Source organism: Terrapene carolina, unplaced genomic scaffold (genome assembly GCF_002925995.2).
Source record: "Terrapene carolina triunguis isolate 2854851 unplaced genomic scaffold, T_m_triunguis-2.0 Scaffold30, whole genome shotgun sequence".
NCBI lineage: Eukaryota > Metazoa > Chordata > Testudines > Emydidae > Terrapene > Terrapene triunguis.
In genome coordinates this window covers 9,973,425-10,001,267 of record NW_020664381.1, presented here as the reverse complement: position 1 = coordinate 10,001,267, position 27,843 = coordinate 9,973,425, and the positions used below count along the sequence as shown (strand labels likewise).

General features: G+C 40.6%; 1 protein-coding gene across 1 annotated transcript in view; it reads right to left on the bottom strand.

Annotated features, from left to right (window-relative positions):
• Positions 1 to 264: 264 nt before the first annotated feature.
• The window catches only part of LOC113406402 (glutamate receptor ionotropic, kainate 1), a 214,823-nt gene continuing 187,244 nt past the window's right edge, over positions 265 to 27,843 (bottom strand). The window contains exons 14-16 of the mRNA XM_026651092.1: positions 17,405 to 17,630; positions 11,310 to 11,560; positions 265 to 649 (exon numbers count right to left, since the gene is read on the bottom strand). Of these exons, the coding sequence (XP_026506877.1) occupies positions 494 to 649; positions 11,310 to 11,560; positions 17,405 to 17,630 (633 nt within the window). The 3' untranslated portion in view covers positions 265 to 493. The remainder of the gene's footprint in view (positions 650 to 11,309; positions 11,561 to 17,404; positions 17,631 to 27,843) is intronic.

Sequence of the window (27,843 nt, the reverse complement as noted above, 5' to 3'; positions counted from 1 at the left end):
AGGCAAAAAGAACCTATCATTTTCAAGCCACTTAGTTTTGTAGAGCCTGACTCATGATTTTTAGATGCTTGTGATTGGCAGTACTGCAATTTTTATAAAAAGAAAATAAGATTACATTATGATGACTAAGAAAGTGACAGGAAAAATGTAGGACATTCAGATTATTGGAAAAAAACAACCCTGTATCTTTATTTATTTAGAAAGCACATACAGCAATGTATGGGGAGGGAACAGAGATGCAAAACAGGTCAGCATACAAATTCCTTTCAAAAGATATGGTGAGACGCTTTTCCAATTAGTTATATATCAGTCTATGTGAGCATTTAAACTGCTATACCTTCCCTAGATAAAAAGAAACCCCACACAATTTCTGAAGAACAAGTTAAATGTCTATTTTCAGAAATTCCTTCATAGTCAATTTTGTAGGCAGCAAAGTTTTTTGTTTTGTTTTTTATTCCTGATGTTTCCCAAGAGGGTTTTTTTTTGTTTTTGTTTAAGCCATGGTTTCTTTCCTCAGTGTCCGCCTCTGATGACAAGTAAGTATACTTGTGAACGATGATCTCCCTTTAGTTCTTGACCTTTTCTTTAACTTCTTCTGATGCTTGAGTGAAATCCCGAGCTCCTCCATTATAGCATTAAAAGAAAGACACTAGAGAAATGTGGAAAAAGTGTTTAACATTCAATGAACATAAATTTCAAACTTAAATTCTGCAAAACTTAGGGTTTAGGTTTCTATAAACACAGGCTTTAAGGCTTGATTCATGGACTTCATGAGTTCTGGGAGTCTCTTCATTGAATTAAACAGTCTGTGGAGTAGGGCCATATTGCACAGTGGATGGGATTTTCAAAAGCTCTGGGCACTGACTCAATCCTGCTTCCTTTGAAAATTAATTTAACATTTATTGCAATGGAAGCAGAGTTAGGCCACTGCTATGCGGTTTTGAAAATCCTACCTAATCACATTTATGCCTTCCATGGTGCCTTCAGATTATGAAACTTACCTTTCCTCGGAAAACCGTACTCACGTTAGTCTTGAAACACGTAGTGCTAAAGAGAACAAATGCAACTTCTTTTGACGATTATTTGATTTCTCCTCCCCCACCCATGAAATTAATGAATCTATAAATAAAACATTTTCCAATGCTCTTTCTACAGAGAAATAGAGGAAAAACACTTTTAAAACATGTGTCCAGGAAAGGAGAAATTACATTAGAGTGAAATAGTTGGAAAATTGCAAAATGGTTTAGAAAGTGGAATGCCATTTGGCTACAGGATTCATGAAGATGTGTTGGGGGGGGAAAATAACATAAAACTGACTGCTAAAATAACACCATGTGGTATGAAAATGTATATAGCTTCAAATGGAAAGAGTTGTGATGTACAACTAATATATAGATTTTTAAAAAAATCAGGTGATAAGTGTGATTAAAATGTACTTTTTTTGACCACCTCACCAGTACCCAGCCCTCTAGTCCATCCCTTATTTTTAACATTCCAAACCCCTCTGAGGAGTTTTAAGAGATGCTTTTTTAAACAGCCCATAGAAATGTTTCCTATATCCCAAACATGGATTTTCCCCTAAAATTACACTGCTGGAAGATGGGCTTTATTCAGTCCTTGACCAGTAACAAGTCAATTCTAATATGTCAAAGCCCTGCAGAGCTAAATATGAAATATTTATTCTAGGGGAAAGAGCGAAATCCAAGCTTTCCTACCAGCTTCGAGTTCCCAAGAAAGACTTTAAAATGTGAAGAATGGCATTATGTTTAGGGCTGTCAATTAATCCCAGTTAACTCACGCGATTAATCACAATTTTAATCACACTGTTAAACAATAGAATACTAATTGAAATCTATTAAATATTTTTGCATGTTTTTCTACATTTTCAAATATATTGATTTCAATTACAACACAGAATGCAAAGTGTACAGTGCTCACTTTATATTTTTATTACAAATATTTGCACTGTAAAAAAGATAAAATAAAAGAAATAGTATTTAACAAAAATATTTAATAAATTTGGTATTCTATTATTGGTTAACAGTGTGATTAAAACTGTGATTAATCGCGATTAATTTTTTTAATAGTTTGACAGCCCTATTTATGTTAGATGTTAACTCAGGCAGAAAAGTGATTTACCAAGGCTGCAGAGGGAATCCTTGTCAGAGCAGAGATTAGAACTCAGGAATTCTAGACTTCCAGTACCATGTCTGGTCTACTATTAACCATGCCCTCCTTTATCTGAGTAGTGCCTGGCGCTGATTCTGCAAGCTGGTGTGCACACAGCTCCAGTCAGAGATTGGGGCATTACTATGAGTGCTTCTTCAGTGTACATGCATATATTGTACGTACTCCATACAATGTGGTATATACTGTGGTGTACCTGGTGAGAGTTTATTTGGGCAATATGTTGCACACAGACCTAGTATGACCCTAGATTATTTAATATACACTTTCTTTGAGAGGCTTCATTTTTGTTCATCTTATGAAACACTGAATGCCTTAAGTATATAATAATTAAATGGTTATTAACTCATGACTGACTTAAAATGTAATTGATATGGGCAAGAAAAACATACTGCTTTCTTCAAATTACTTTCTAGTAGATCAGCCCTTGGTAATAGTCAGGACTTCACTGGTGTAATTATCATTTTAAATAGAGCTTTTGGCCACACAATTTAGGAATTTCTGGTGCTAACCATTAGTTTGAACCAGTGATATTTGATAGATCTCTGGGCCCTCTGGCAGCAGTTGCTGAAGCAGGTGACATCCTGCTGTTGAAGTTGCTTTTAAATTGCATGAGCAAAGCCTTTTCAGAGAATGTCACCATTGATTTCTGCAGCTGATAAAAATTATATGCACCAACCCACTGGCTCTAATGCGTGGTTACTCCCTCTACATTACTTTAATTGTAATTGGATTTTTTTTAAAAATCCAGATTTTTAGAATGAGCCAAGAATTCCATGGTGATTGAGCAAGGGAATATATGAATCGCTAGACTATCTACTTTTTATATAACTGTAATGCAGCGTCTGATACTAATCATTGTTCGTTGTGTGTGTTATAGATGTGGATTTCTGCAAGATGTGCATAGGGATAACTCCTATAGTCTGAACAATATCTTCTACTGGCATGTTAATGTTTACATCTAGGTTTTCCCCAAACTTATTCAGTTTATCCAGATCATACTGTACTCATTACATTGTTTATCATTTGATATCAAGAAACTTAATCCCACGAAGAACATGTCATATTTATGCAGAGATGTTTGACACATCATTGATAGGTTGGTACTTGAAGTCTTAACATTTAAATACCTGTTGAATAAACTACATGGAGCTGTTCTAGCTCCTAAAAAGCTTTAAATGGCCCTCAGTCTGTTCTACTTGTAAACTTCCTTTTTCTTTTTGGTAACGATTGATGCTGTTTATCCAAGTCTGTGTGTGTTTAGATCTTGTATTTCAGAAGTAAACTTCTGCCATCTTGCTCATTATTAAACATTTTACTTTATCACCAGTTTCAAGAGTTATTGGTTTAAAGGTCTGTTGCTGGTCTTGGTTTTAAATTTGGCTTTATCTATAAATAGTTTATCGTATTTACAAGAAGTACATATTGGGGCCCTGGCTTAATCCCAAATGTCTTTGTCCCGCAGAAAATATCCGCAGCCATACAAGCAATTCAGCATGTAGATTTGGGCTGACCCATTCAGAAGAGAGGTTAATCAGCCAAAAGCAAACACACACTGGAATCTGCTGTTATATACAAGGCACAACTTGGGAAAGGGGAAGGAGGAAAGCTTATATGACAACTTCCTGACTCCTACACACCACAGCTCTCAATGCTGTATCTATTGGAAACACACGAATTGTTGTAGCCCTACGGTTGGATTTAAATCTATGTCTTGGGAGAATTAACCAGCTACAAAAGTTGTTTTGGTTTAACAGAGTCCTATAATAATGAAGTGAACGTAAAAATAAGACTGGGAACCTGGACTGATCCTTTTAAGGGAATATTGACAAGGTTTGTAGGCTCCAACTTTGATCTATGGCATATCTGTGTCTGTCTGCAAAGTCCTGCCACCTTTTAGAAAACAGAGTGGAGGAGATGGTGGGTCTCTACAAATAGTTTTAAAAGGCCTTGAGATGAGCGACTCTGTACTGCTTCTCCTTCCTCCCTTCCCATTTCCATGCACTTTAGGATGTTCTGAAGTGCAACTGGAGAAGGTTCCTTAAATTATTTACTAGAACACTGAAAGTTCATCAGAAGAACGTCATACAAAATCCCCTATGGGCCCCATGAAACATACCCCAAAGTACTGTTTATCTTCAAACGTGTACATAGATCACACTTCACTGCTTCTAAAGTGACCTAGGCCCAGTAACAACATGAAGCACTTATAATTGCTCTCTTTCTAGTTTGTGTCATGCAAAGTGGAGATGAGGAAGCAGGACAGATGTTCAAAAATCAGAATTGCCCTGAACTTTTCAGATGAGGAGACAAACTTGCGTCAGCACTACAGAGCAACTGTAAGCCAAGCCAGCGTACATGTGACAGAAGAAAAAATGGTGGTAAGGAAACGCATTCCATTATCAAGCTGCTAAAGGATCTTTATGAAAAAGTAATGTATATGAAATATCATATCATTCTTTTAAAAGGGCATTGTGAAGTTAAAATTACATTTAAAATCACCTTCTGGGTTTTACCTCTTCTTGAGGTATTCAAACTGAAATTTTTTAAGAGCTTTAAAAATTGTTCTAATACTGTCAATTCCTTAGAGTTAGTTGAGGGTGAACATTGAAGACAGACCCGTAAATTTCATTTTTGCATATAGTGTGCTTCACTTGCTGGTTCTGTTGGGATGCTGCAGTATTTGGCTTGCATGGGAACGTTATTCCTTTAAAATATATTGGTTGAGGCCTAATTAAACCAGGGAATTGGTCTCTTCACTGTATAATGGGCAAAGCAGCAGATCCATCACCTGCTCAGGTCTTCCAAATCTTTCCTCTGCTCCCATCTCAAAACAGTGAAAATGCTGTTAGACTTTGGGGTAGCTACCTAATTGGACAGGGATTTTAAAAAAAATGTAATAGAGACTAGATTGAGGAAAACAGGGAACTGTAATTCTTGACTCAATATGCCACACATGAATCTTTGAAGCCTGTGGTTTCAGTCTATTCAGAAGACTTTATACTGAACTTCATAAATACCTAAGAAGAAATACCTTAATCTAGAGGTGCTGTGTCACACTTGAGAATTATGATAATTCTTCACTGATGAGACAAATTTATCCTGGCAGAATATATGACAAGAATCCAGCTCAGAGTTTAGTAACAGAGAAAGAAGAGCAGAATCAGGAGTTCCCTTCTGTGAGCCACAGTAGCCATGTTTCTGTAGTTACACATAGATGAAACAGTGGCATATGCTTAATATTGGGGTGGGGTGGGGGTGGGAGTACTTTGCCATGTGTCTAATATACTGGAGGAAAATGTTTCAAAGTAGTTCTTTCTTGTGAAAATATCACTGCTGTAGTGAATTCAAAGTCTGCTTGAGTACTCCGCCACTAAGAGCTAATTATACAAATTAGACCAGCAGGCAAGCTATTCTAAACTGTACATCAGATTTTTAGAAAGCATAGTTCTGCACTGAAAGTGACTATAAAAATGGGCATTTCATGTTTGTTTTCCCAATTTTCAGTTGGTAAGAAAAAAGATGGTTTCTCTGATTGCCAGCCCCACAAACCAATTGAAGGCTAGTGGGATAACTGAGAGTAAAATCTGACCTGCATATCTTTCAGAACTAGTGTAAATGCATGAGAAGGACTGAGCGCCTATTGATTTTTGAAGCAGAGGGTCAAGTTGCAGAGCTAGCAGTTTGGGGAAAAATCCTTCTTGAAAATTTGACGTAGATGTTACTGAGAAATGATAAAATGCTATTTGTATGCAGTCACTTCTCAGAGTAGAATTAAACTTCAGAGATGTGAAGGGTTTTATTAATTATTTCTGTAATCATTACCAGTTCCACACCTTTCTGGTTTGTACCACACTTGCTCAGAGTACACAGATTTGTTTATACAACTCACAAAACATTAAGTCATGCATGAAAGGACTCTAAATGTCTCCTGATGCTTACTAATGATTTTAGAGACTGATGTCTGCATATTTTCCAGTTGCCTTTTAGATAATTATATTTATAATCTGAAACAAGCGACCTGTTCCTCATAATGATAAGCATGTTAACCATGTTATAGAAAAGTATAATTGCAGCGCATTTTGAAGCCTTTGCAGAATATGTTCATAAGGGCATGGTAAATAATATGTAAAATATAATTATCTAGTTAAGCAAGGATAGTCTTTGGACATAGTCCTCTTAACACAAAAAGTATTAAATAAAGATAACACTTCCAGTTTGATGCGCTACAGCATTCGTTTTTAAAATATGTAAAAAAATGGTCGTAGTGCCTAGAACCCCCAGTCATAGACCAGGCCCCGTTGTACTAGGCATTGTGGAAACACAGAAAGAAAAGATGGCCGCTGCCCCAAAGACCTTACAATCTGTGTGGACAAAACATTTAAGAATTTGATCATAAATTGGTTCAGTTTGTTGATCTGCCACAGACTTCCTGTGTGTCCTCAGATAACCCATTTAATCCTTCTATGCTTTAGCTTTCCATCTGTAAATGGAGATGGTGATGGTTTTTGTCTTCCCACTCTTAGTCCTTTTTTTGATGTAGAATACAAGCTGTTTAGGCCAGAGAGTCTCTCTAAGTGAATGCACAAGGGAGCCCTGAACTCTAGTCACCAACATAATACAAATAAATATAACCATTTAGGGTCAAGTCCTTTGGCTTTGATAAGTGCAATGACTAAAATTACTAAATGCCCTTAACTTCCATTAATCTCAATAGGAGTTGAGAGTGCATAGCTGCTCTCTGGAGGCACTGAGCACCTGGCAGGATTGGGTACCTTCGCTACAAATGTACCTTCTATTAGAGCTCAAGTGATTGTCCCATTTTTCACATGAACAGATGCTGGTATAATTTTTGAACGGCAAGTTTTTTAACACATCTTTGTGGTTAGATATGAAATTCCATTTAAAAACAAGATAATTGTTTCATGATTGTCCCCAGAGGCAAGCTAAATCTACTATGCTGTTTGGCACAGTAAGACAAGAAGTAAGGAGCATTGTTCTTAAGACTGGCTCTTTTTTTCTATAGTCTTTCTCAAAGATGTGACGGTGCTCATCTAAAAACTGAACAAAACAAAGGCACTCCACACTGAATGTCCATCCAAAGTTCAATGGAGGTTAAGGGACTGGTGAATGGGAAACTGAGGGGGACAATGTTTAGGATAATAAGCATATTAGTCATTGTCCTTCTCTGAGAGCTCAGAGGAGCTGGATTTGATTGGCATTAAAGTTCTTTTCCCACTGGGGAAATCACATGCTTAAATGCTTTGTTGAATTGGGACTAGAGTGCCTAATTCTCTCACTGCGATTAGATCTTGGTTTGTAAGCACACAAATTTTGCCAAGACTTATGGATCAAAGCTCTGGGGGCCTTAGCCAACAAATTTTGTTACAAGGTGAAGTATTAACTATTGTGAGTAATTCCATCATAACCAGGATAACTTCTTCCAGGATCTTGAGTGGGACAGACACAAACTGATATGCTTACATTGTAAAGAGTACTTTCTTGGTCATAAAAACACAAATGTTTTTTAAGATTAATAGAAGAACCAGGGAAACCACTAAGATTATTAAAAGGGTAAATAAAATTGGCCAATAGACAAATAATGCAAAATGGAAACAAAATGAGCAAAACTCCTGTCACTGTATATAGAAGACCATGTTTTCTTGTCTTAGTATTCAGGTCAGATAGAAAGCAGATAGAAGAAATCAGAACAGGGCTGAGTTGGAGTGTGTTAAGGGAGACTAGAGCATCTGGAGCACTTCACCTACTTAGTGTGAAGAAGTCAATCAGCAAGAAGTGTTTAATTGCAATAGAGCTCAGACATGGTCCATCAAAAAAAGGGGATCATTAACTTGCTACATCTTGTGTTGCAAGGGTAAACTGCAGTGTACAAAGCAACCATACCAATAGATAAAAAAACTCAAGTACCCACAGCAGACAAAGATGATCAATACAAATGAATTCTAATGGTCAGGACACTGTACCAAAGAGACAGATGGGAGTGATGTGTGGGAGATGAAATAAGTGAAATTACAGGATCAGCTGGGGTATAATCAGATCTGGATAAAAACTGGGCTTATTTAGAATAAAGGGCAGTTTATCATGGTTCATGACGTTATTCTGATCCCAGATTTATATAAATATATATCTAAAACTACAGTCACAATAGTATTTCAGCATAGCTATTCAGACCAACTTCCTACACACAACTTTGTAGTAACTTGTATATTTATTATGCAAAACAAATGCCAAGGGTTTACAATTCAACATGATTTGATATCCTGATTGGTGCTTATACCATGAAAGAATCCTCTGTCTTATAATAAGTACAGTATGTCTGATCCTCCTTTCAGTTACACAGATGAACATCAAAATTAAATCTATGCTATTACACTAATGTAAAACTAGTGTATACAAGAAGAAAACTAGGTGTTCTATGAGGATGTATTCATGGAATAGTTTTCTTTTTAATGTTAATGGTTACCAGCTTAAAACCTAAGTGTGATTTTGTGGTACAATTGTACAAGCTGCTTGGAGGTGGTGTATAATGAATTTTAAATGGATGAATTAAAATTAATTAAATATTTGACACTGGGAACAAAGTGCTGTCAACTAAAAATCACTGACTCTTTGCCATGAACGGGCCTTTCAGAGAGTTAATGGAATCCTGCAGATTGTTGATTTGTGAGGTTTCTAAATAACTGCATGGACTTCTTGCTAAATGCTCTGCAGAGACTAAAGAGTGAGTTCCTGCAAATCATACTTTCAGCAAATGGCACTGCAAGGGAAAGATGGAAAGAAGGTAAATACATTTTTCTCACCTGAAAATGCTGAACTACCCAAAGGAATGACAAGAGGCTTATTCTCTATAGAGAGATATAGAGACTAACACTTTTTTTAAATCTATTTTTTATTCTATGATATGCACCTAACTGCTCAGATCCTCAGGACCCTGGAGATCCATCTGCTACAGTAGCCAGGCTTTAAGGCTATTAATATGTGAGGCAATATTTTGATCACTGTCATGTACACTCTTTAAGATGAATGCTTTCCATTGGACACACCTTTTTCCTTTACTGATTATACAGTGTGAATTGAGGGCTGTGTTCGAATCCCTCGCTCCTCTCGGATTAATTTGCCACAGTCTAACTCCGTAGATAAGGTGGTTCCAGAGGTGGAGTTGGATGGATGGGTTTGCTTACATTGTAGTCCATAAAAGAAACAAAAGGCCTTGCATGCAGGAAAAAAATGGAGAAAAAATAAATAAGTGAAATAACAAAAAAATATGAAAATGAGACCTCTAAATTAAAAATACTATTATGGAAACAGAAAAAGTCACAGATTATATGCAATTTATAGTCATAATGAAACTCTCTGTATTCTTCTTTTTATACAGTCATTTCCCACAGATTCTGTGATAGTAATATGTGATATCGCCACTTTACTCTAATGCAGCTGAAGATTTTCATTATGATGAGACAAGCTACCGTCTATTGCATGTTGCTGTGATATAGTAGCAGGATTTTCACATAAACTGAACTTGTCACATCAGATTCACACTGGTACTCACCCAAATTATAAAGAAGTGAATTAATAGTCTTCTTGGGATACAATTTTTGGCCTATTAATTATGATTCCAGAAATATTGTCCTACACACTTATCCCATTATCATTTTTCCTACAAACTTTAATCAACTGCATTACCTTTGCTTTTTTATACAAAAAGGATAGAAATAGAATAATGGATAAAACCTATCTGAGTCAAGAGCTGGAGAAACCCTCTTTTCATTGTATGTTTTTGAAACTGGTAATTGAGATTTTAAAACTTATAAGAAATTAACAATATATACAAAGTACATCAGTTCTCTTGGATTTATGCCTAAAATACCAAATGTTTGGCTTACTAAAGCCTTGATCCTGCAAATCGCTCCACATAGGTAGACCTCTGTGTCCATGTGCAGCGCCATTGACTTTAGTGCAGGTCTGCTCAGGTGCAGGGATCTGCCTGCATGGAGCAGTTTAGAGTATTTTAGGCCTCGATCCTGCAATAAGCCTATCCTTGTACCATGATGGCCAAACTAATGGATGCCACTAACACTGTTATTGGCTCTAACTGATCCACTGGATGCACCTAAGCACCATACAGACAAATAAAGCCTTGGTGCCTGCCTCCAATCTGATCCCAAGCCAAGTCCCATAGAAGGGAAATGGGGGGCTGAGCAGGCCCTGGGGATCCACCTACAAAGATGAGATGGCAGAATCGGGGTCTCAGTAGAGAAGTGACAAGGGAAGACATAGGGACAAAGTAGGGATTACTGAGGACAGTAACTGTACTGTAGCTGGAGAATGGCAATGGTAATTTTGTCTTTCTAAAGAGACCCTGTAGAGCAGAACAAATTATTTAGTATTTGTTGCAGGATCTGGGGTGTGCTTAGTAGTACTGCTCTTCATCTCGCTTTGTTCTTAAACATATTTAGTGTGTGCGAGGTTCTATAATGAAAACAGAACAGTATTTCCTCAAACATTGCAAAATCCATGTATTGGTTTCCATCCATTATTTTCTTGGGTTTTTATATTGTTCATTACCCTTCAGTTGAGTTACTCCAGGGATCACTTTTAAGCTAGATCCTACTGTTCTGTGGCTCCCATCTTTCTATCAAGGCTCCCCACTTTATGGCCTGCCCTTCCCTGTGGAACATGCAGACACCTGGCTTTGAAGGAATGCTTTAGAGTGAGAGAGAACTGCATTGGTGGAGACAGACCAGTAGATTGCTGCCATTATCAAAGGGATGATACTGAAGCTATAGAGAGAGCTGCAGTTTTCTGTTTTTATTCCTTTGCAAATCCATTTGTTTGAAGTGTTATGACCAAGCAACAACTGTTCGAGAAATTAACTACGCTTGAAATTTCTGCACAGTCATACTAAATAACGCTAATTGGATTGAGTGAGGTACTTCCCTCTTCTCATTTAATAAATTTATGTGGCTTTAGTGCCAGAAATGCATGGCAAAGATTCAATAACACAAGAGCCTGAATAGACTCTTAATGGTACAGCCTCCTATACCGTGGCAACCCCAGCCCTAAAAAACAAACCAGAAACGAGTTGGCAATAGACAACTCACCTGTTCAATATCGCTGTTTTTCCTGGATTTATATATAAATTCTCCAATGGCTACAAACACTGAAAGAACAAGTCCGGCAGCAAGCACTATAAAGATGCCCCCAATATTCTCAACCCCCAGAGCACTGGCCTCTTTGCTGTCCTCCTCAGGGCACCCATTACCCCGCCACCACTTTTCTTTCATCATGTGCAGTTTCCCCTCCTCTTGTAGCTGGAGAATGGCAATGGTAATTTTGTCTCTATAAGGAGACCCTGTAGAGCAAGAACAAACCATTTAGTATTTGTTGCAGGGCTGGGGTGGGGGGATGTGCATTTGAGACAAAAGTGCACCCTTATAACAATACAAATTATTCCTGATAGAGTATAACCAAAACAGTTCTGTGCATGACTGCTCATGTTTAGATTTCTCTCTCATTCTTATAGATGGATAGCATTAGCTAGTGAAATTTGCATTGTTGACTGACAAAGAGAGGGATCTTTAAGTCTAGCTATTCATTTGGGAATGCATTGGGATTTCTGTGGATGCCTACAATGGACTTTGGCTAAACCACTGCATTGCAGCAGATTTTCCCCTAAATTCCTTTCTGTGTCTGAGTATTTCACATTCTCCTAGACTCTCTACTTTTACATCTATTCAGTTTACTTCAAATTTTTTTTGTACCACTGCATTTAAAACTCAGCACAATCTAAGAAAACACACAGTGAGTTAAATAAGTTCTGGCCTCAGTTATACCTTTGCGTCCTTATTTATCACAATTGAGCTGGATGGTTATGAGAGCTGAAGCTGGCCTTGTATTTTCTTTGCATTCTGCAAAGTTTTGCCAACATATAGGTGCAGATAGTAAAGTACTTGAGGCCTTTCTTTCTGTTATTTATTGCTTTCCCTCCACTGACATTCTACTGGTAACAACACACCAATGCATGCTATACTGTCAGAGTGGATGAGTATGCACGATGCCTGGCAAGCAGAACAAAGTCGCAGTGGAGCAATTAAGCTTAATAGACTAGCAGGAGCTAGCAGTGTGGACAGGACTAATTAGCAGCAAGCACAAAATTCCCCAGTCTGGACTTTCAACTGTAAGAAGCTTTGTCTCCTAGGCTGGTCTACGCTACAGCTTATGTTGACCTAACTATGGAAATGTCTACACATACATTTCACTCCTCCGACGTAACTGCCCTGCTATGCCAACTTCATAACTCCATCTCCCTGAGTGGCATAGAGTCGAGGTTGATGTAATTAGCTTGGCGCAGTGTCAGTGCAGACACTGCATTGCTTATGTCGACTGTTGCTGGCTTTCAGGAGCCTTCCCACGCTGACAGTACAATTGATACAAATGCTCCTGGTGAGGGGGGACACCACCGACACAAAGAGCAAAGTGTAGACACACACAAGCGATGTAATTACTGTGGTGGCTGTGTGCCAACGTACGCTAGGTCAACTTAATTTTGTAGTGTAGATATGGCCTTATAGTTAGAGATTGGAAGAACTCCAATGTGGTCAATCACTTATTTGTGTGACTAGTCATCGTACCTACTAGCTTAGCAATTAGCAAGACAGCTGTCTAAGTAATGATTCCACAATTGTAATTTTAGCTGCTGACTAAGATGGCTGCAATTTCCAACCTGATCAATGTAAACAACATTGAGTTCTTTAAAGCAGGGCCTGCAGGACAGATTTCTGTAGGTGTTTTGGCATGTAACGATAGGCATCTAGTGGAATTTTCAAAAGTGCCTAGGTGTTTTGGAAAATCCCACTAGGACCCTATCTACATCTTTAGGTGCCTAAATACCTATGAAAATCTGTCCCCATATATCCATTCTCTCTAACATGCCATGCATCTTATGGTACAATAAACAAATATATTAAAATAATTGTACTATGAATACAGTAAGACACCCCCCGAGCTTTTTGTTTCCTTTAGCCTACTATATTGTTTAGAGAAACAATGTAAAAAACATCCGAGTTCATTCATTTGCAGTGCCAAGCCTCAGATAGCTTTCAGAGCACAGTCTGTTGTCAGCAGTAGGATATGCTGAGACTGCAGATGCCAAGAGATATCAGATTATGCAAAGTCTTTCTGGGTAACCAAAGATCAGCAGCCTTTGCTTTGGGTAGCCAGCAGGAGCGGCGCCAGGGTTTTTGCCGCCCTAGGCGGCAGCGCTTCTCCTCTGAGCATTCAGCGGCGGGGGTCCTTCCACTCCGTGTCTTCGGGGCACTTCGGTGGCAGGTCCCGGAGCGAGTGAAGGACCCGCCGCCGAATTTCCGCCGAAGACCCGGAGCGGAAGGACCCCCCGCAGCCGAATTTCCTCCGAGGACGGCAAAATGCCGCCCCCCAAATCCTGCCACCCTAGGCGACCCTAGGGGGTCGCCTACTGGAAGTACTGGCCCTGGTAGCCAGCAATGAAGGGAAAATTATACCCTGTATAAGAATAGCTTATTTTAATGAACATGCATTCTAGTTTTTTAAAAAAAATCTTATAAGAAAGTTAAAAGTTGCCAGTTAAAATATAGTTAGCAGTGCCTCCTGGAAAGCGAGTACAGCTGCCTAATCTTTAGGAGGGGTTCTGGTTCCTGCAACAGCTAGAGTTTGTTAGCCTGCAGGGTATACTGCAAGGCCCCTCTTCTCTCCCTCTGTTTCTCCCCCCCCTCCGACCCCACCATAAGGAGATGGGTTGGTGTGGGGATTGTGTGGAACATCTATTCTTTGTTTCTGTTGCTGTGGGGTTATTTGATTCAATCTTGGGAGTAACAGAGACCACTGTATTTATACTTGTACTTTTAGAATTTTTGCCAAGTGTACCTAGAGCATTGGATTGGAACTTTTAAAATTATTATTGGAAAGTAGTAAAAATTCACACAAATCCATTCGGATACCTCTTTGTTCAATATTTAATTTATGGCCTTGGTGCTGTTAACAGAAGCCACCTCTCAGGTTCTTGAAATACAGCTACCCACTTGCTTAGCTACCTCCCAAATCACTGTTAATAGTTAGTATGAGAATTACTAGCACACGGGCACTGGCAGCAGTAATTGTGAAATTAGTGCTTGTTTGACACATTTAATAACATTTCTTTGTTCAACTGAATTCCTCCTAAGATGCCCTTTTGCATATTGTTTTTTTTTAAAATGTTACCTATGTCCTATGCACTAGTCCTCTCAGAATGCACTAAGCAGATAAGTGCTAAAGAAAAACAAGTGTTGGCTGCTTTAGTTCAGAGCCAAATGCAAAACCCACATCTTACACAGTCACTAAAAACCACTAATAGAAACAACACAGTGAAGGTCCCCTGTAGCTGCCTCTTTGTGCTAGGGAAGGAAGAAAGAGCCTTGACTTTTTTTTTTTTTTTAAACTTGTGGAGATTGCTCAGATACTAAGTAGAGCTGGTAGGAAAAAAATGTTGGAATGATTTTTCCAATGAAAAATGCCCTTTTTTTGGAAAACTGAAACTTTCAGTGGAAACATTTCAGTGTCTCTCCTCCCCTCTCTGCCCCCCAAAAAATCAGTTTCCATCAGGAAAATCAAAATGACAGCTACCTGCCTGGAATGGTCTTGTCAATTTCACTTTCTGAGTTGCCGAGGCAGAGCACCTTGAGCTGGAACGTCTATACTGTAATTAAACAGCCCCTTAGCCTGAATCCCGCGAGTCCCAGTCAGTGGGCATGGGCCAGCCCCCGTTTTTTAATTGCAGTGTAGACATTCAACTTGGCTGTCACAGGGTCAGGCTCTTATAATTTGACAAAAGCCTTTCAGCTGGGCAGCTGCAAACCTGGAAAATTTCACTTTGGTTCTTCTGAAATTTAATTTTTCTTGAAAACCTTTCCCATGAAATATTTCAGTTTTGATGTTTTATCCCTGTTTGACTGAAATTTTTTTCAAAGATGCGAAATTTTTCACAGCTAGGGATTTCCATTTTCCAGCTATCTCTAGTGCTAAAAGCCATTCATGTCCCTAGCTAGATATACAGATTTTTTAAATCAAGAATTACATTTTTATCTTTTCCACTTGTCTGAGGACAACACTGATCATACTTGGCACATTCATGAGGATTTCTGAAGTGCCTGGGCATCTGCACCTGTAAAGTGTAGGCATGTTTGTGCATTTGAATTCTGAGGATTGCACAAGGGCAGATTTGGCTAAATATTTGGTCCTAAAAATACTGAGAACACAAAGTACGTTCATCTTAGAAATAACTTGATGGGATGGTCTTGGATACTGGGAGAAGACAACTGAGCCCGTTTCCTTTGGGAATTCATGTGTGTTATGAATTTGCAGCATACCTTGTCTAGGGCAAGTTTCAACTTTTAATTTCTTATTAAAATTGCCCATATGACATTAAAATGGTTTATTTCAAGATATTTGGAGACTTGTACATATATTCTATATATCCTTGAATCCTAACTGATCTTTCTAAAACAGCATATTCATCATACAAGAAACCTCTTACAATATATTCCACAGCTGCATTTCCAGTGGATGTGTTCTCTCTGAGGATTACCATCTGTTCCAATTATCCTTCATTGTTTTTAGTTTAAGCATGGCAGCTTTATAACTGCTATGAAATTCTTGCCATGTATTTATCTTTATTTTGGGATATTTTAAATTTTTGGTTCATTCTTCTTAGCCAGCGAAGTTTGTTCTCACATAAGCAATGGAAAAATATTTTTACAATATCATCTCTAGGGAATTCTGGCTAAGATTGGCTAGAGTTCAATATATTGGGGCAGGCTTTCTACCTCAGTGGCTCTCAACCTTTCCAGACTACTGTACCCTTTCAGGAGTCTGATTTGTCTTGCGTACCCCCAAGTTACACCTCACTTAAAAACTACTTGCTTACAAAATCAGACATAAGACAAAAGTGTCACAGCCTCCCGTTACTGAAACATTGCTTACTTGCTCATTTTTACCATATAATTAGAAAATGAATCAACTGGAATATAAATGTTCTTACATTTCAGTATATAGGGCAGTATAAACAAGTCATTGTATGAAATTTTAGTTTGTACTGACTTTGCTAGTGCTTTTTATGTTGCCTATTGTAAAACTAGGCAAATATCTAGATGAGTTGATGTACCCCTTGGAAGACCACTATGTACCCCTAGGGGTATGTGTACTCTGGGTTGTTCTACTTCACTCAAAGATGGCCAAAGAAGAAATTGAAAGGCCAAAGTCTGTGAACAGTTATACCAGTGTAAATCTATAGCTAATTCCATTGAAGCCAGTGGAATTACGCTGATGTAAACCGAGAAGAGACATGGGTGGGGTGAGTGCATGACTGAGCAGGACAAATATATTAAACTAGAACAAGAACTGGCTACACAATGTCCATTTGCAGAAGGACCCACTTTCTGTGGAAAATACGCTATCTCTTTAAATATGTATAACTGGCAAAGTACTGAAACATACAGGGGCAAGGCAAGCAAATCCACTGAAAAGGGCAGCTACTTATTGGCGGAAGTGAGGGAGCTGGGTTTAAGAATGCACCCAAAGCATTGAGACTCTTGATGTAGGAATATAGTCTTGCAATGGCTTCTTATAGTCCCTACATATTGCTCTGAAAATCATTGCAAACTTTGTAGACTATTCTACTAAGGTGCACAGGCAATGGTGCATAGGGTGCGATATCAATCCTGTCTCCTTTCATGCAGCTTTCCAAGGGGTACATATGTTGGAGATCACATTTACCTTGATTCTCCCCCCACATCCCCATCTTTATATATATATATATATATATATAAAAGGCTCCTGCAGCAAATATGTAATCTGTCTTGCTAGCATGGTTTAATAACATGGGAGGGAGGAGCAGAGGGCACCCCGTCACCCGTGAACAGGACCTTTTATCCACAAGAGCAGCAGGCCAACTGACTGCTTCTTGAAGGCACGCTCTACACCTTAATTTTCCTGCTTGCTTACAAGCCACTCTCTTGCCCCTGCCGAGTAGAGCCATTGCTGTAGCTGGGGCAAGAGGGGAGACGTTGAATGAAAGAAGGATCATGGGTGCTCAAAGGTTACAGAGAGCTCCTAATGGGCATCCAGATTTAACTGCCCAGAACCTCTTGAGGTCTGCTTATCATTAATTATCTTTAATGCATCTTACCAATAGGAGTTCCCACGCCATAGCCTTTAGAATCAATGAGTCCGCCGATCTGCGTGAGATTGCAGTTTCTCTGAGTCACATATTCTATGCTGGTTGATTCCATCAGCAGGGCATAGTCCGTTGTGAGCACCCGCTGGATTCCTTCATCATTGTTCTTCACCAGTGCAGTCTGCTGCCTGCTGCTCATGAATGCCCACATTTTTTCATATGTTGATATTTTGGATTTCTAAGGAAGGAAAGTGGATTCAGCAGAAATGTTAGCTCTCAAATTACGCTTGCAAAACATTCCTATGCTTAGCGTGAACACTGTCAATAACATCTCTCTGTCCCTCCCAATTCAAGAGAGGACTCTTTCAGACTCCCTGCAAGCGTTTTCCCACACACATTCTTTTCACACTGTGTAGTGTGCTGTGAGCTAGTTTCTTACTGCCTCCTGCCCTAGAGGTGCCAGCATTTCAGTGTTCACATGTAACCTGGGAGGAGCTGTGGGATCTTTTTGGATGAGCGGTGCTCTATAAATGTAAGATGTTACAATGAGCCCAATGAATTAGTTAGCTGGGTTACATGTAAGCGAGTGTTTGAGATTACTGCATTGTGGGACATTGTTTCCTCTTCATTGGGCAGTAGTACCACACTGTGTTCCAAAAGCTGATCAATAGGGTACTATTTATCCGGATGCCAGTAGTCTGTAAGTCATGCACTCCACAAGGAAGCTCGAAACTGTATGAGAAGGAAGTGAAATCTTAAAAGCCAAGATGCCCTGATACACTTGTGCTTCTGCCTCCCACCACAGCGAACATAAAGGGCCTAATCCTGCTCACACTGAAACCAATGAGCATTTTGCCATTGTGTTCAAAGGGAGCACGTAGGGCCTTAATGTGCTGAGACCTGGGCTTCAGATCATGCCATGTAACATGATGCCATCTAAACAATAAAACTAAAGAATAGATTGTGCCGGGTCCCTGCTGGGGTGCTTGGGGGAGGGAGAGGAAGTACATAAGGAGTGTCCTTAATGCTCCTCACCTAAGAGCCAGGCACAATCCCAGGGAACTCAAGAACTGTTCCCCTCTTAGCTCCCCTTGAGGGGAACAAGGGAAAGGGAGGAACTGAACACAGCAGAGAGCAGGTTTCACAATCCTTGAGGATGGTGCACAGTGCACACTCCCTTTTTTGCCTCAGGTGCTACAAGAGGTGTTATGCCGCCTTAAGCGCCGTTCCTCCTGGGGGTAGTGAGACACTGCCCATATGCTCAGTGTGCGCCTCTCTCTTGTAGCTACAATCAAACCTGAAGTGTTTGCACTATATTAACACTATTCCCTGCTTCTTTTTTGTTCTCAGTCATGCTATATTAAACACACACCTTTTTTTTAAAGTTACAAATTGAGATTTGGTCTAAAGGTTAGAGCACCATTCAACGTTTTGTCCATATTACACTGCTCTACAGCCAAAATGCTTCTGAAATAAATGTAGTCAAACTTTACTAATCCTGGATCACTGAGAATGAAAATGATGCTTAAAATTGTTGATTGGCTCTAGTTTTCAAGATATGCTATTGGGTCAGTATATACGACCCTTGACTTGGGAATGGCGTAGGATAAGTCAGTTATAAAGGGAAGGGATCTCAATTTAAACAGAAATGACTAAAATACATCTTTGACTGGATCTATGAATAAATCTATGACTGGGTTTGGACAGTACTTGCTTTTTAGGCAAAACAATGAATGATGCAATCTGAAGCTGGTATTGCGTCATACATGATATGAATTGCATCATGTTATTCCTAGAAGTCACGGATGATGCAATCATAACGAAGCTTACATCACTCTGCTGAACAAATTGCCCTGTATCAGCTCTAGAAATCATACAGTGTCGTGCTCTCTTATCTGTCAGTGTTTGATTTTGCAAAGGGACACATTTCTGTTTAGCCAAAGTGAGCAGAGATGCCTCGTACTTGTGTGAACAGTGCAGATAACTTCTGCTATGTTTGTGGTGAAGTGACTTGTGCATCACAAAAGCGCAGTATAACCACTATGGTTAAGAAAGCCTATCCCCTTTATTTTGGCTGCAAAATTGGAGATCAGGACAAGAGGTGGGCCCCACACATATGCTGCAACACTTGTGCAACAAATCTTCGCCAGTGGTTGAACAGGAAAAGGAAATCTATGCCTTTTGCAGTGCCAATGATTTGGAGAGAGCCAACAGATCATACCAGCAATTGTTACTTCTGTATGGTGCCTCCAGTTGGGAAAGGTGTGTCAAAGAAGAAAAAGCGGACTGTGCATTATCCAAACATTCCATCAGCTATACGCCCAGTACCCCACGGAGAAGGACTGCCGGTTCCTGATGCACCAGAATCATTCTCACTTGAGTCAGACGAGGAAGAGGATGAAACCTCTGGTCCTGAACCATCAATGTCACAGGACCCACATTTTCTCCCATCCTCCTCCTCTGAACCACACCTCATAACACAAGGTGAACTGAATGACCTTGTCAGGGATTTGAAACTACCCAAGAGTAAGGCAGAGCTGTTGGGCTCCAGACTACAGCAGTGAAATCTCCTGGCAGGTGATGTTAGGGTTTCCATGTTCCGTGACCGTCAAAAGGATCTTGTCCCATACTACTTCATGGAAGGTCCCATACTACTTCTTGTAGCCTGCAACAACATCAATGGTGCGATGGCAGCCCTCAACATCGTTCATGATCCAGATGAGTGGAGACTGTTCACTGATTCATCGAAGACGAGTCTTAAAGCTGTGTTACTGCATAATGGCAATGTTTTGCCATCAATTCCAGTTGGTCATGCAGTCCATATGAAGGAAACCTATGACAACATGAAACAACTTTTGAGGTGCATAAACTATGACCAACATCAGTGGCAGCTTTGTGGCGATTTGAAGGTTGTTGCTCTCTTGCTTGGTCTGCAGATTGGATACACAAAGTACTGCTGTTTTCTCTGCGAATGGGATAGTCGTGCAAGAGATTCCCACTACATCAAGAAAGATTGGCCACTCCGACAGTCATTGGAGCCTGGGAGGAAAAGTGTTCAGCATCCACCACTTGTTGAATCAAGGAAGATTTTGTTACCACTCTTACACATCAAGTTGGGTCTGATGAAGAACTTTGTCAAGGCCATTGACAAAACACAAGCAGCTTTCAAGTACCTCCGTGGAAAATTTCCAAGGTTAAGTGAAGCTAAGATAAAGGAAGGTGTCTTTGTTGGTCCTCAGATTTGTGAACTTCTTCGAGATGATGCATTTGACCATGCACTGCGTGGCAAGGAAAAGACGGCATGGAAAGCCTTCCAGTTAGTGGCAATAAATTTTCTCAGAAACAACAAGGCAGACAACTACAGGTTGTTGGTGGAAAACCTCCTCAAGGCATACAAAAGCCTTGGTTGCAACATGTCACTAAAGATAAATTTTTTGCACTCTCATCTAGATTTTTTTCCACCGAACTGCGGAGCAGTGAGCGACGAGCACGGCGAGCGATTTCACCAGGACATTGCAACAATGGAGAAACGCTATCAGGGCAAATGGAGCCCATCAATGCTTGCAGACTATTGCTGGACAGTGACAAGAGATGCTCCATTTAATGAATACAAGAGACAAGCCAAGAAGCGCCGAGTAGACACTGAATAGGACTAAACTATGTACAGAATAGTTTTTTGCCTTTTGTTTCATAATAAATTTTATTTATATAACCCTTTTGCTGATTTTTAAAGTGTTACATAAACAGGACAGGTGAAATATTATCATGTAAAGCAACCATAAACACATGAAAAGACCTAGGTTTACAATTTATGATTAAAACTCTACTATCTACACAATATACATAGACATAAAATGTAAAAACTTAAATATCTTAGAAACAGTAGCCAATCAGTTGTTTTAATTGTCATATTTGAATTCAGCACATCAAAATACATAATAAATAGCACATTTTATCTCTGAAGCAGACGACTTCTCAAAAATTATAGACCAGTGTTACCTGTATTTTGTCTTAACGCTTCATAGCTTTCCACCCATTTTACAAAAATGAAAAACTACTGTAACTGTACAGTCCAATTACACATTTGTACATGGATAGAAAAGTTGTTGCATTCATCACTGCAGCTGAAATCAGTTTATTAATAGCATGTTTTAGCCAAAAATCAATGTACCACCATTTTTGTGTCTGCGCGCGCTCGCTCTCTCTCTCTCTCTCTCTCTCTCTCCCCTTAATTCTCTAGAGTGTTCCATTGCACTTTAGGATAGTACTTCCTGCATAGCCACTGGTGTTATGGATGTTTCCGTCTATTGGACATCTTTCTGTTCTATTTTCACTCAGCCAGACAACCAGGCTGTATTGCTTCATTTGACTAAGGCTATCCCATCAATGATGTAAATGAAAGTCTGTTCTCCATTTACAGAATGAGTAATTAATAAATTGGAGGTTTTATTTTCATTTTTTGTTGAAATTTCAAACACTTTACAGCTTCCCAAGTAGCACTCTCCCTCTCGTCACATAAATGCAAATGCTGTTGGAAAAGGACTCGTTCTCCTTTAGCCTGGTGCATTTTCTGTTACTTAATCTCACAGAAAGGATCCAAGTGAAAAACACACATACTAATGAATCTGGAACAAGAAACACAATCCCTGCTGTAAGAGTCCTTGTTTTAAACTTCTATTTTTACAGCAACCAAGAAGTACCTCTTTCAAAGTTGTTAAGACTAGTGAGCTAGCAGTAGAGTGGGTGCTGAGCTGTGGGTACGAGACGAGCTGGGGTTTTGTTCCTTGTCTCTGACTGGCGCTGACCTGCTGTGTGACCTTGGGCAAGTTGCTTCACCATTCTGTGCCTCCGCTTCCCCTTCCCACCCTCTGTCTATTTAGATGTCACAGGCTCTTAGATATTAAGAGTCTCTACCTCAGTTTGTATGCCTAGCCTAATGGGGGCCCCAATCTATTTGAGGCATCTAGGTCAGTGGTTCTCAAACTGGGGCTGCCGCTTGTGTAGGGAAACAAACTGGCAGGTCGGGCTGGTTTGTTTACCGGCCGGGTCCGCAGGTTCGGCCGATCGCGGCTCCCACTGGCCGCAGTTTGCCGCTCCAGGCCAATGGGGGCTGTGGGAAGTGGCGCGGGACAAGGAATGTGCTGACCGCCGCTTCCCCCAGCCCCCATTGGCCTGGAGTGGCGAACCGCGGCCAGTGGGAGCCACAATCGGCCGAACTTGCGGACCCGGCAGGTAAACAAACTGTCCCGGCCCTCCAGGGGCTTTCCCTACACAATCGGCGGCCCCAGTTTGAGAACCACTGATCTAGGTGCTACAGCTAGAGATGCAAGACATAATCGGGTTACCCACATTGGTTACTGAGTGCTTGTGAATATTGTATTGTTTCCCCACCCTAATAGTAGTTAGACTCCAGGTTGGTGTGGTTTTGAAAGGCTGGGGGAATGGAAAGGAAAAGTAAATGTACAGGAGTATGGTGCTGCCTGTAGCCAAGTCTGTGGACATGGGCACTTCTGTCTGGGGACTCCAGGCTCCACTGAAAATGATTATTGTATTTATTTCTTGTGCCGAGTGCTGGGTAATGTGCGGACTCTGTTCCCGGTAAACTAAGCTGGCTCTTTATTAAGAGAGCTGCTCCAAGGGCAATTTAACATTCTTAGCCAAGGGCACACAGATTGACTTCTTGGTGCTTCCTCCATATTCTTCCCTTCTGCAACCCATAGTCCTTCCTCCAGCTTGCTACAGTAGTAAAATCACATAATCTCATTTCCTTCATCTGAATAGTCTTGATGTAACACTCTTCTGACCATGTCACAGGTCAGGATAACTGAACCTGTATTTCTGCTCACTGGTCCAGCAATGGCACCCATTCTGAGGCTTCCAGCTTCCCTCTGGTTGCCTCTCTTGAGTGGAGACCTGTGTCTCTCCCCCTTCTGACTGGGGTATGTCCAGGCTTTACAGTTCCCTGCATGTGCTGCTTTGTTCCCAGCAGAGAGAGGCTTCGTCTTCAGAGATAATTAATAAGTGTAATTGCTATAGTTAAAAGTACCACACAGTTCTTTCTATGCAACCCTATTTTATTTTGAAGGTAAAAAATACTACAGTAGAAAACATATTCTGGCAGGAGCAGTTCTTTAAACCCACACCCAAGTAACTGGCTTGTGGTTACAAGTTCATCACAGCTTCAACTCAGAACAAGCACCCAGTCTTATGGAGCCTCAATAGGCCCAGTCCTTCCAATCCTACCCTGAGGACTGGGGCTCTCTGTGAACCAGGGGTCCTGTCTGGTTGCTGGATCAGGAAGAAAGCCCTGAGCCAGTTTAAAACCAGGCTATTTATCCAAAACCCCCTTCTTTGTCTGTTGGTCCCTAGAATCTAGTTTGAACTAGCACCTCTCCAGAGGGGTGGCTTCAAAGCGTTAATAACAAAGGAAATGCATTAGCATCCCCCTCCCTACTAGAGAAGGTACCATATAATTCCACAAAAACACATACACAATTGCCTTTTTAATACAATGGACCCCCAAAAGTATGAACCCAAATTGAATAAGGTTTAACTTAATTCAATACATTTTATTTTAATGTCATAAGGTTTGTGCAGGATATTGTCAGTCTGTCTCAGACCATTTTTAGGTTCATTGGGTAGAGGTAGTCTGTTCTTATTAAACACTATTCTGCATGGCAGCTCATATTAGATATCGACTTCCTACTTGGCTGCGTATTAAACTTTTAAGCAAAATTTCTTTGACTCTGAAGTTTGGGGCTTAATATTTCTTCTAATTCTATTCTTAAGTTTGTTCAGTCAGAGGACAATGCTAAACTTTGAAGGTTAAACGGATCTGCTCAGTTTCTTTTCAATTAGTATAAGCTATTTTTTACCCTAATTAGGAATATATTTTTGAAACTGATACACTTTATAGGGTAGTTTGAGACTGATACAGACCTATAGAGGTTATAGGAATAATGTATTCTGTATGCAGATAAGTTTGCAAGAGATATTTTAGCTTCCTGCTGTGTTAACCCCTCCCCACCCACCCCCACTTCCACCTCCCCCACTTCCACCCCCCTGCCATGCCCCCTCACACACACAGATTTCTCCACTAAGGATGAAATTCAAATTTCTGCCCTTTGGATGCAGATGCAGGACTGACTGATTTCAATGGAGCTGTATATGCATAGCAGAAGGCAGGATTTTGCTAGCTTCAGAATGGGAGATTAAACATCAATTATTATCAATTATGAGCCAAAAATAAAGTGAGAAAACAGAACAAACTGATAGAATTACAAGAAGAGCTGGTTGCAAAAATTCAAATGAGACAGGTTTTCATCGGAATTTGCTGACTTAGCAAAACTGAAGCATTTTGCGGAGACAGTTCTGTGGAACCCAAGCATGTTTCTACCCAGCTGCTGGGGAACCAGGTTTCCAAGGTCCGCGGCCCCAGGACAACCTGCTATGCGGAGTGCTGTGGTGCCTTTGAGGGGAATTTCAATTTTGTGGGGGTCCTATTTGGAACAAAATAGATTTTGAAACAGATCTTCCATGAAATGGAATGGCCCGTCTTTGCACAGCTCTAGACGGGATAGATGCATTCATTTCTTAAAGCTGCTCTTATTCTAAAATAAATTTTTTGAGAAATGTGTAGAGGCTTGGAGTTTCTATTGAAGCTAGTATAAGGTATTCAACACATGAGTGGAAATATGCTCACAAGTGTGTGTGTTTGTCTTCTGTGTGTATTGTAAACCAACAACAGGAATGCAAGTGGGCGTGGGACTGAATAAATTCAAACAGAGTTCCTAGACAAGTGATGTAAACATGTTTTCCCAACCTGCTCCTACCATATTCCCTATACACTCAATAGCTTCTAAAAATACCCCCTTCTTGGGATTTCCTTTTACTATTTTAAACAAGTTATAAATTTAAGCTTGGGCTTTCTCTAGAGTCCAGCTGGTCCTAGGATTTCTTTTTGCAGGCCCTTTCCGCTTCTGCCCCTCCTCCTAGTTCTGTTTACTTTTAAGGAGTTATCTATGTCTTACATTCCATAGATTAGAACTAGTCAGTCCAGATTGGGCTGACTGCTAAGGGGAGTCCAGAAAATGGCTCTGCATCTCATGTAGGGCACATGACACCCTGTCACCTATCTTTCACCACAAAGAGAGCCTGGAACAGTGGGTGTGCCTTAAATTTTTCTACAGGTTTGAAAGAGATTGATTCTACTGGCATTTCCCATTTTAAACGCAAGGAGTATCTTCCAAAAGAGAATACACTGTTAAAGAGTGCCCGCTCTATGCTCTTTTTTCCTTCCAACCTAGTCAGAGCTAAGCTCCTGAAGAGCTATGTTGCTGTACAAGACCCAGACTCACTGCTGTGGCTGCTGCTGCTGCATGCCTTGTTTCTATTTTGGTGGCCACGAGTGACCTCCCTGATCACGTCAGCACTTTCTGAAGGGCAGGAAACTGCTCCTAGTCTCTCCCCAGGAAAACATACCAGGCTCATGGGCAGGACACTACCTGCCTGGACTCGACTCTGCTGCACTAATATTTGGGCACTCCCTGAGTCCATTAAGCCCAATACCATCCCCCCACCCACTCACTGCCTTCTAGCCAGACTGGTCTGGGACAGCCCTCTGGGAACCTGGGCCTTGTGAACTCAATAAGACCACATCTCCCCCACAGTCACTTTCTGCAAAGGGACAGGACTTTTTCCTATGTCCCCTTTAGAACTTCTACTGTGAGCCTAATCATCATTGATCTTCTATGGCTGCCCATGTCTGATTACTAGGAAAACTCACAGCACTTACAGTCTCTTGAACTGAAAACCATTCTCTTCTCGCTTCACCAGGCTCACCTGGAGATTTTCATACATTTCTCTTAGATTTCCCCCACCTGTTACAGCAGCCATCTAGTTCAGTGAGCTTGGCCCCCCTCCATCTGTTTTTCTTCGGATTATGAGTTTCCTAGGCTTTGTCCCTCAAAATAGATTCCTTTCTTTTAACTGAGCCACTTGAACCTCACACCCTGCTGGTTACCATATGATCCACCGTGCCCCATTCAGCTAGCAGTATTGCAAGCTGGGAAACAGTGTGATGTCAGTAGACTGCAGTATCATCTTCGGGAGAAATATGTTTTTTGATATCTAAATATCTCCCCTATCCTATGAAAGTTTTATTTAAAAAAATCAAATAGGAAGGCTTGTGCTTAAATTTAAAAATATAACTGCCCTTTGTCTCTACTGTGGCTCTGAATTATTTTGCAATATCTGCTCTTTACTATAAATCATGATGGGCACACAAAACTCAATCCTCTGAGGGCCCTCAACTCCCAGTGATGTCCCTTGAGTTGAGAACTGTCAGCACATTGCAGGGTCAGGCCTGACATGATTTCTTAGAAACATTGGGGAGGGAAATCACACCATTTCCTTCTTCCTCCCCCAGAAGTAAGCCAGCTCTTCCCTGACTTTACATGGTAATGTATAACTCTCATATATATAAAATTACAGCTGGGGCTGGTAGAACTGCCTATTAATAAGGTTGACTGACACTTCCCATTATAAGACCCTGTGCTTTAAATTTTGCCAGCATTTGAATGTTTGGCCTATATTTCTCATGCTTAGTGTCAGCCTCAGGGTGATTTCTTTTGTCTTGGAAAATTTTAGCCAAAACTATTTGTTTCCAAGAACGAGGCTAGAGAAAAATAGATTGCTTCATCCATGTTCCATACTGGTGAACTTTTCTTTGAAAAGCTCTAGTGCCCCCATGCTGTGGATCAGGGACTCAAAATTTGGTAGGGGGTGTCCTTTGTGTCCACGATGTGCCTCTTGACACCCTAATGAAAATCTGCTCAAACTTGGGAAAGTTATAGGCCTTTGAAAAATCACAGTTTGCACATGCTCAATAAAGACTTCTCAGATTTTAGCAGCTAAATTCCCCCTAAATTCCATCCACACTGAGCATGCATCAGCCTGGACTGAGCAGGACTTTCCCTGCTGTTGCAGCTCTGGGCTGTGTTGGGTCTGGGCGCCTGAACTGAGAGTATGGAGCCTATGTCTCCTGTGCTCTCAATGACACCCCTCCTGCCCCCCCGCCCCTGGAGCCCAGGTAGCATGGAGGAGGAAGCTGTCGGATTCAAATGCAGAGGGCACAAGAGTTGACCTTCTGGGGAACAGTGGAGTAGATTGGGACAAGGAGCCTGGCCGGCATTGGGCGTTAGGGGGGATGGGAGACAGGGACTGCAACTGGCAGTCAGGGGCAGAGATGGGTACTGAGAACTGAGTGGAATGAAGACTGGGCAAGGAGACTGGAACTGAGAACCCTTGGGATGGGGGAACAAGGTGATGGGAGGCCGATCTGATGAGAAGCCAGGTTGTAGGGCTGGCTGGACAAGGACTTGGGAAAAGGACCAAAGGGGCACACTGAAATTAGATAGAGAGGGAGGGGGAGATTGGAACTGGAAGCCAGT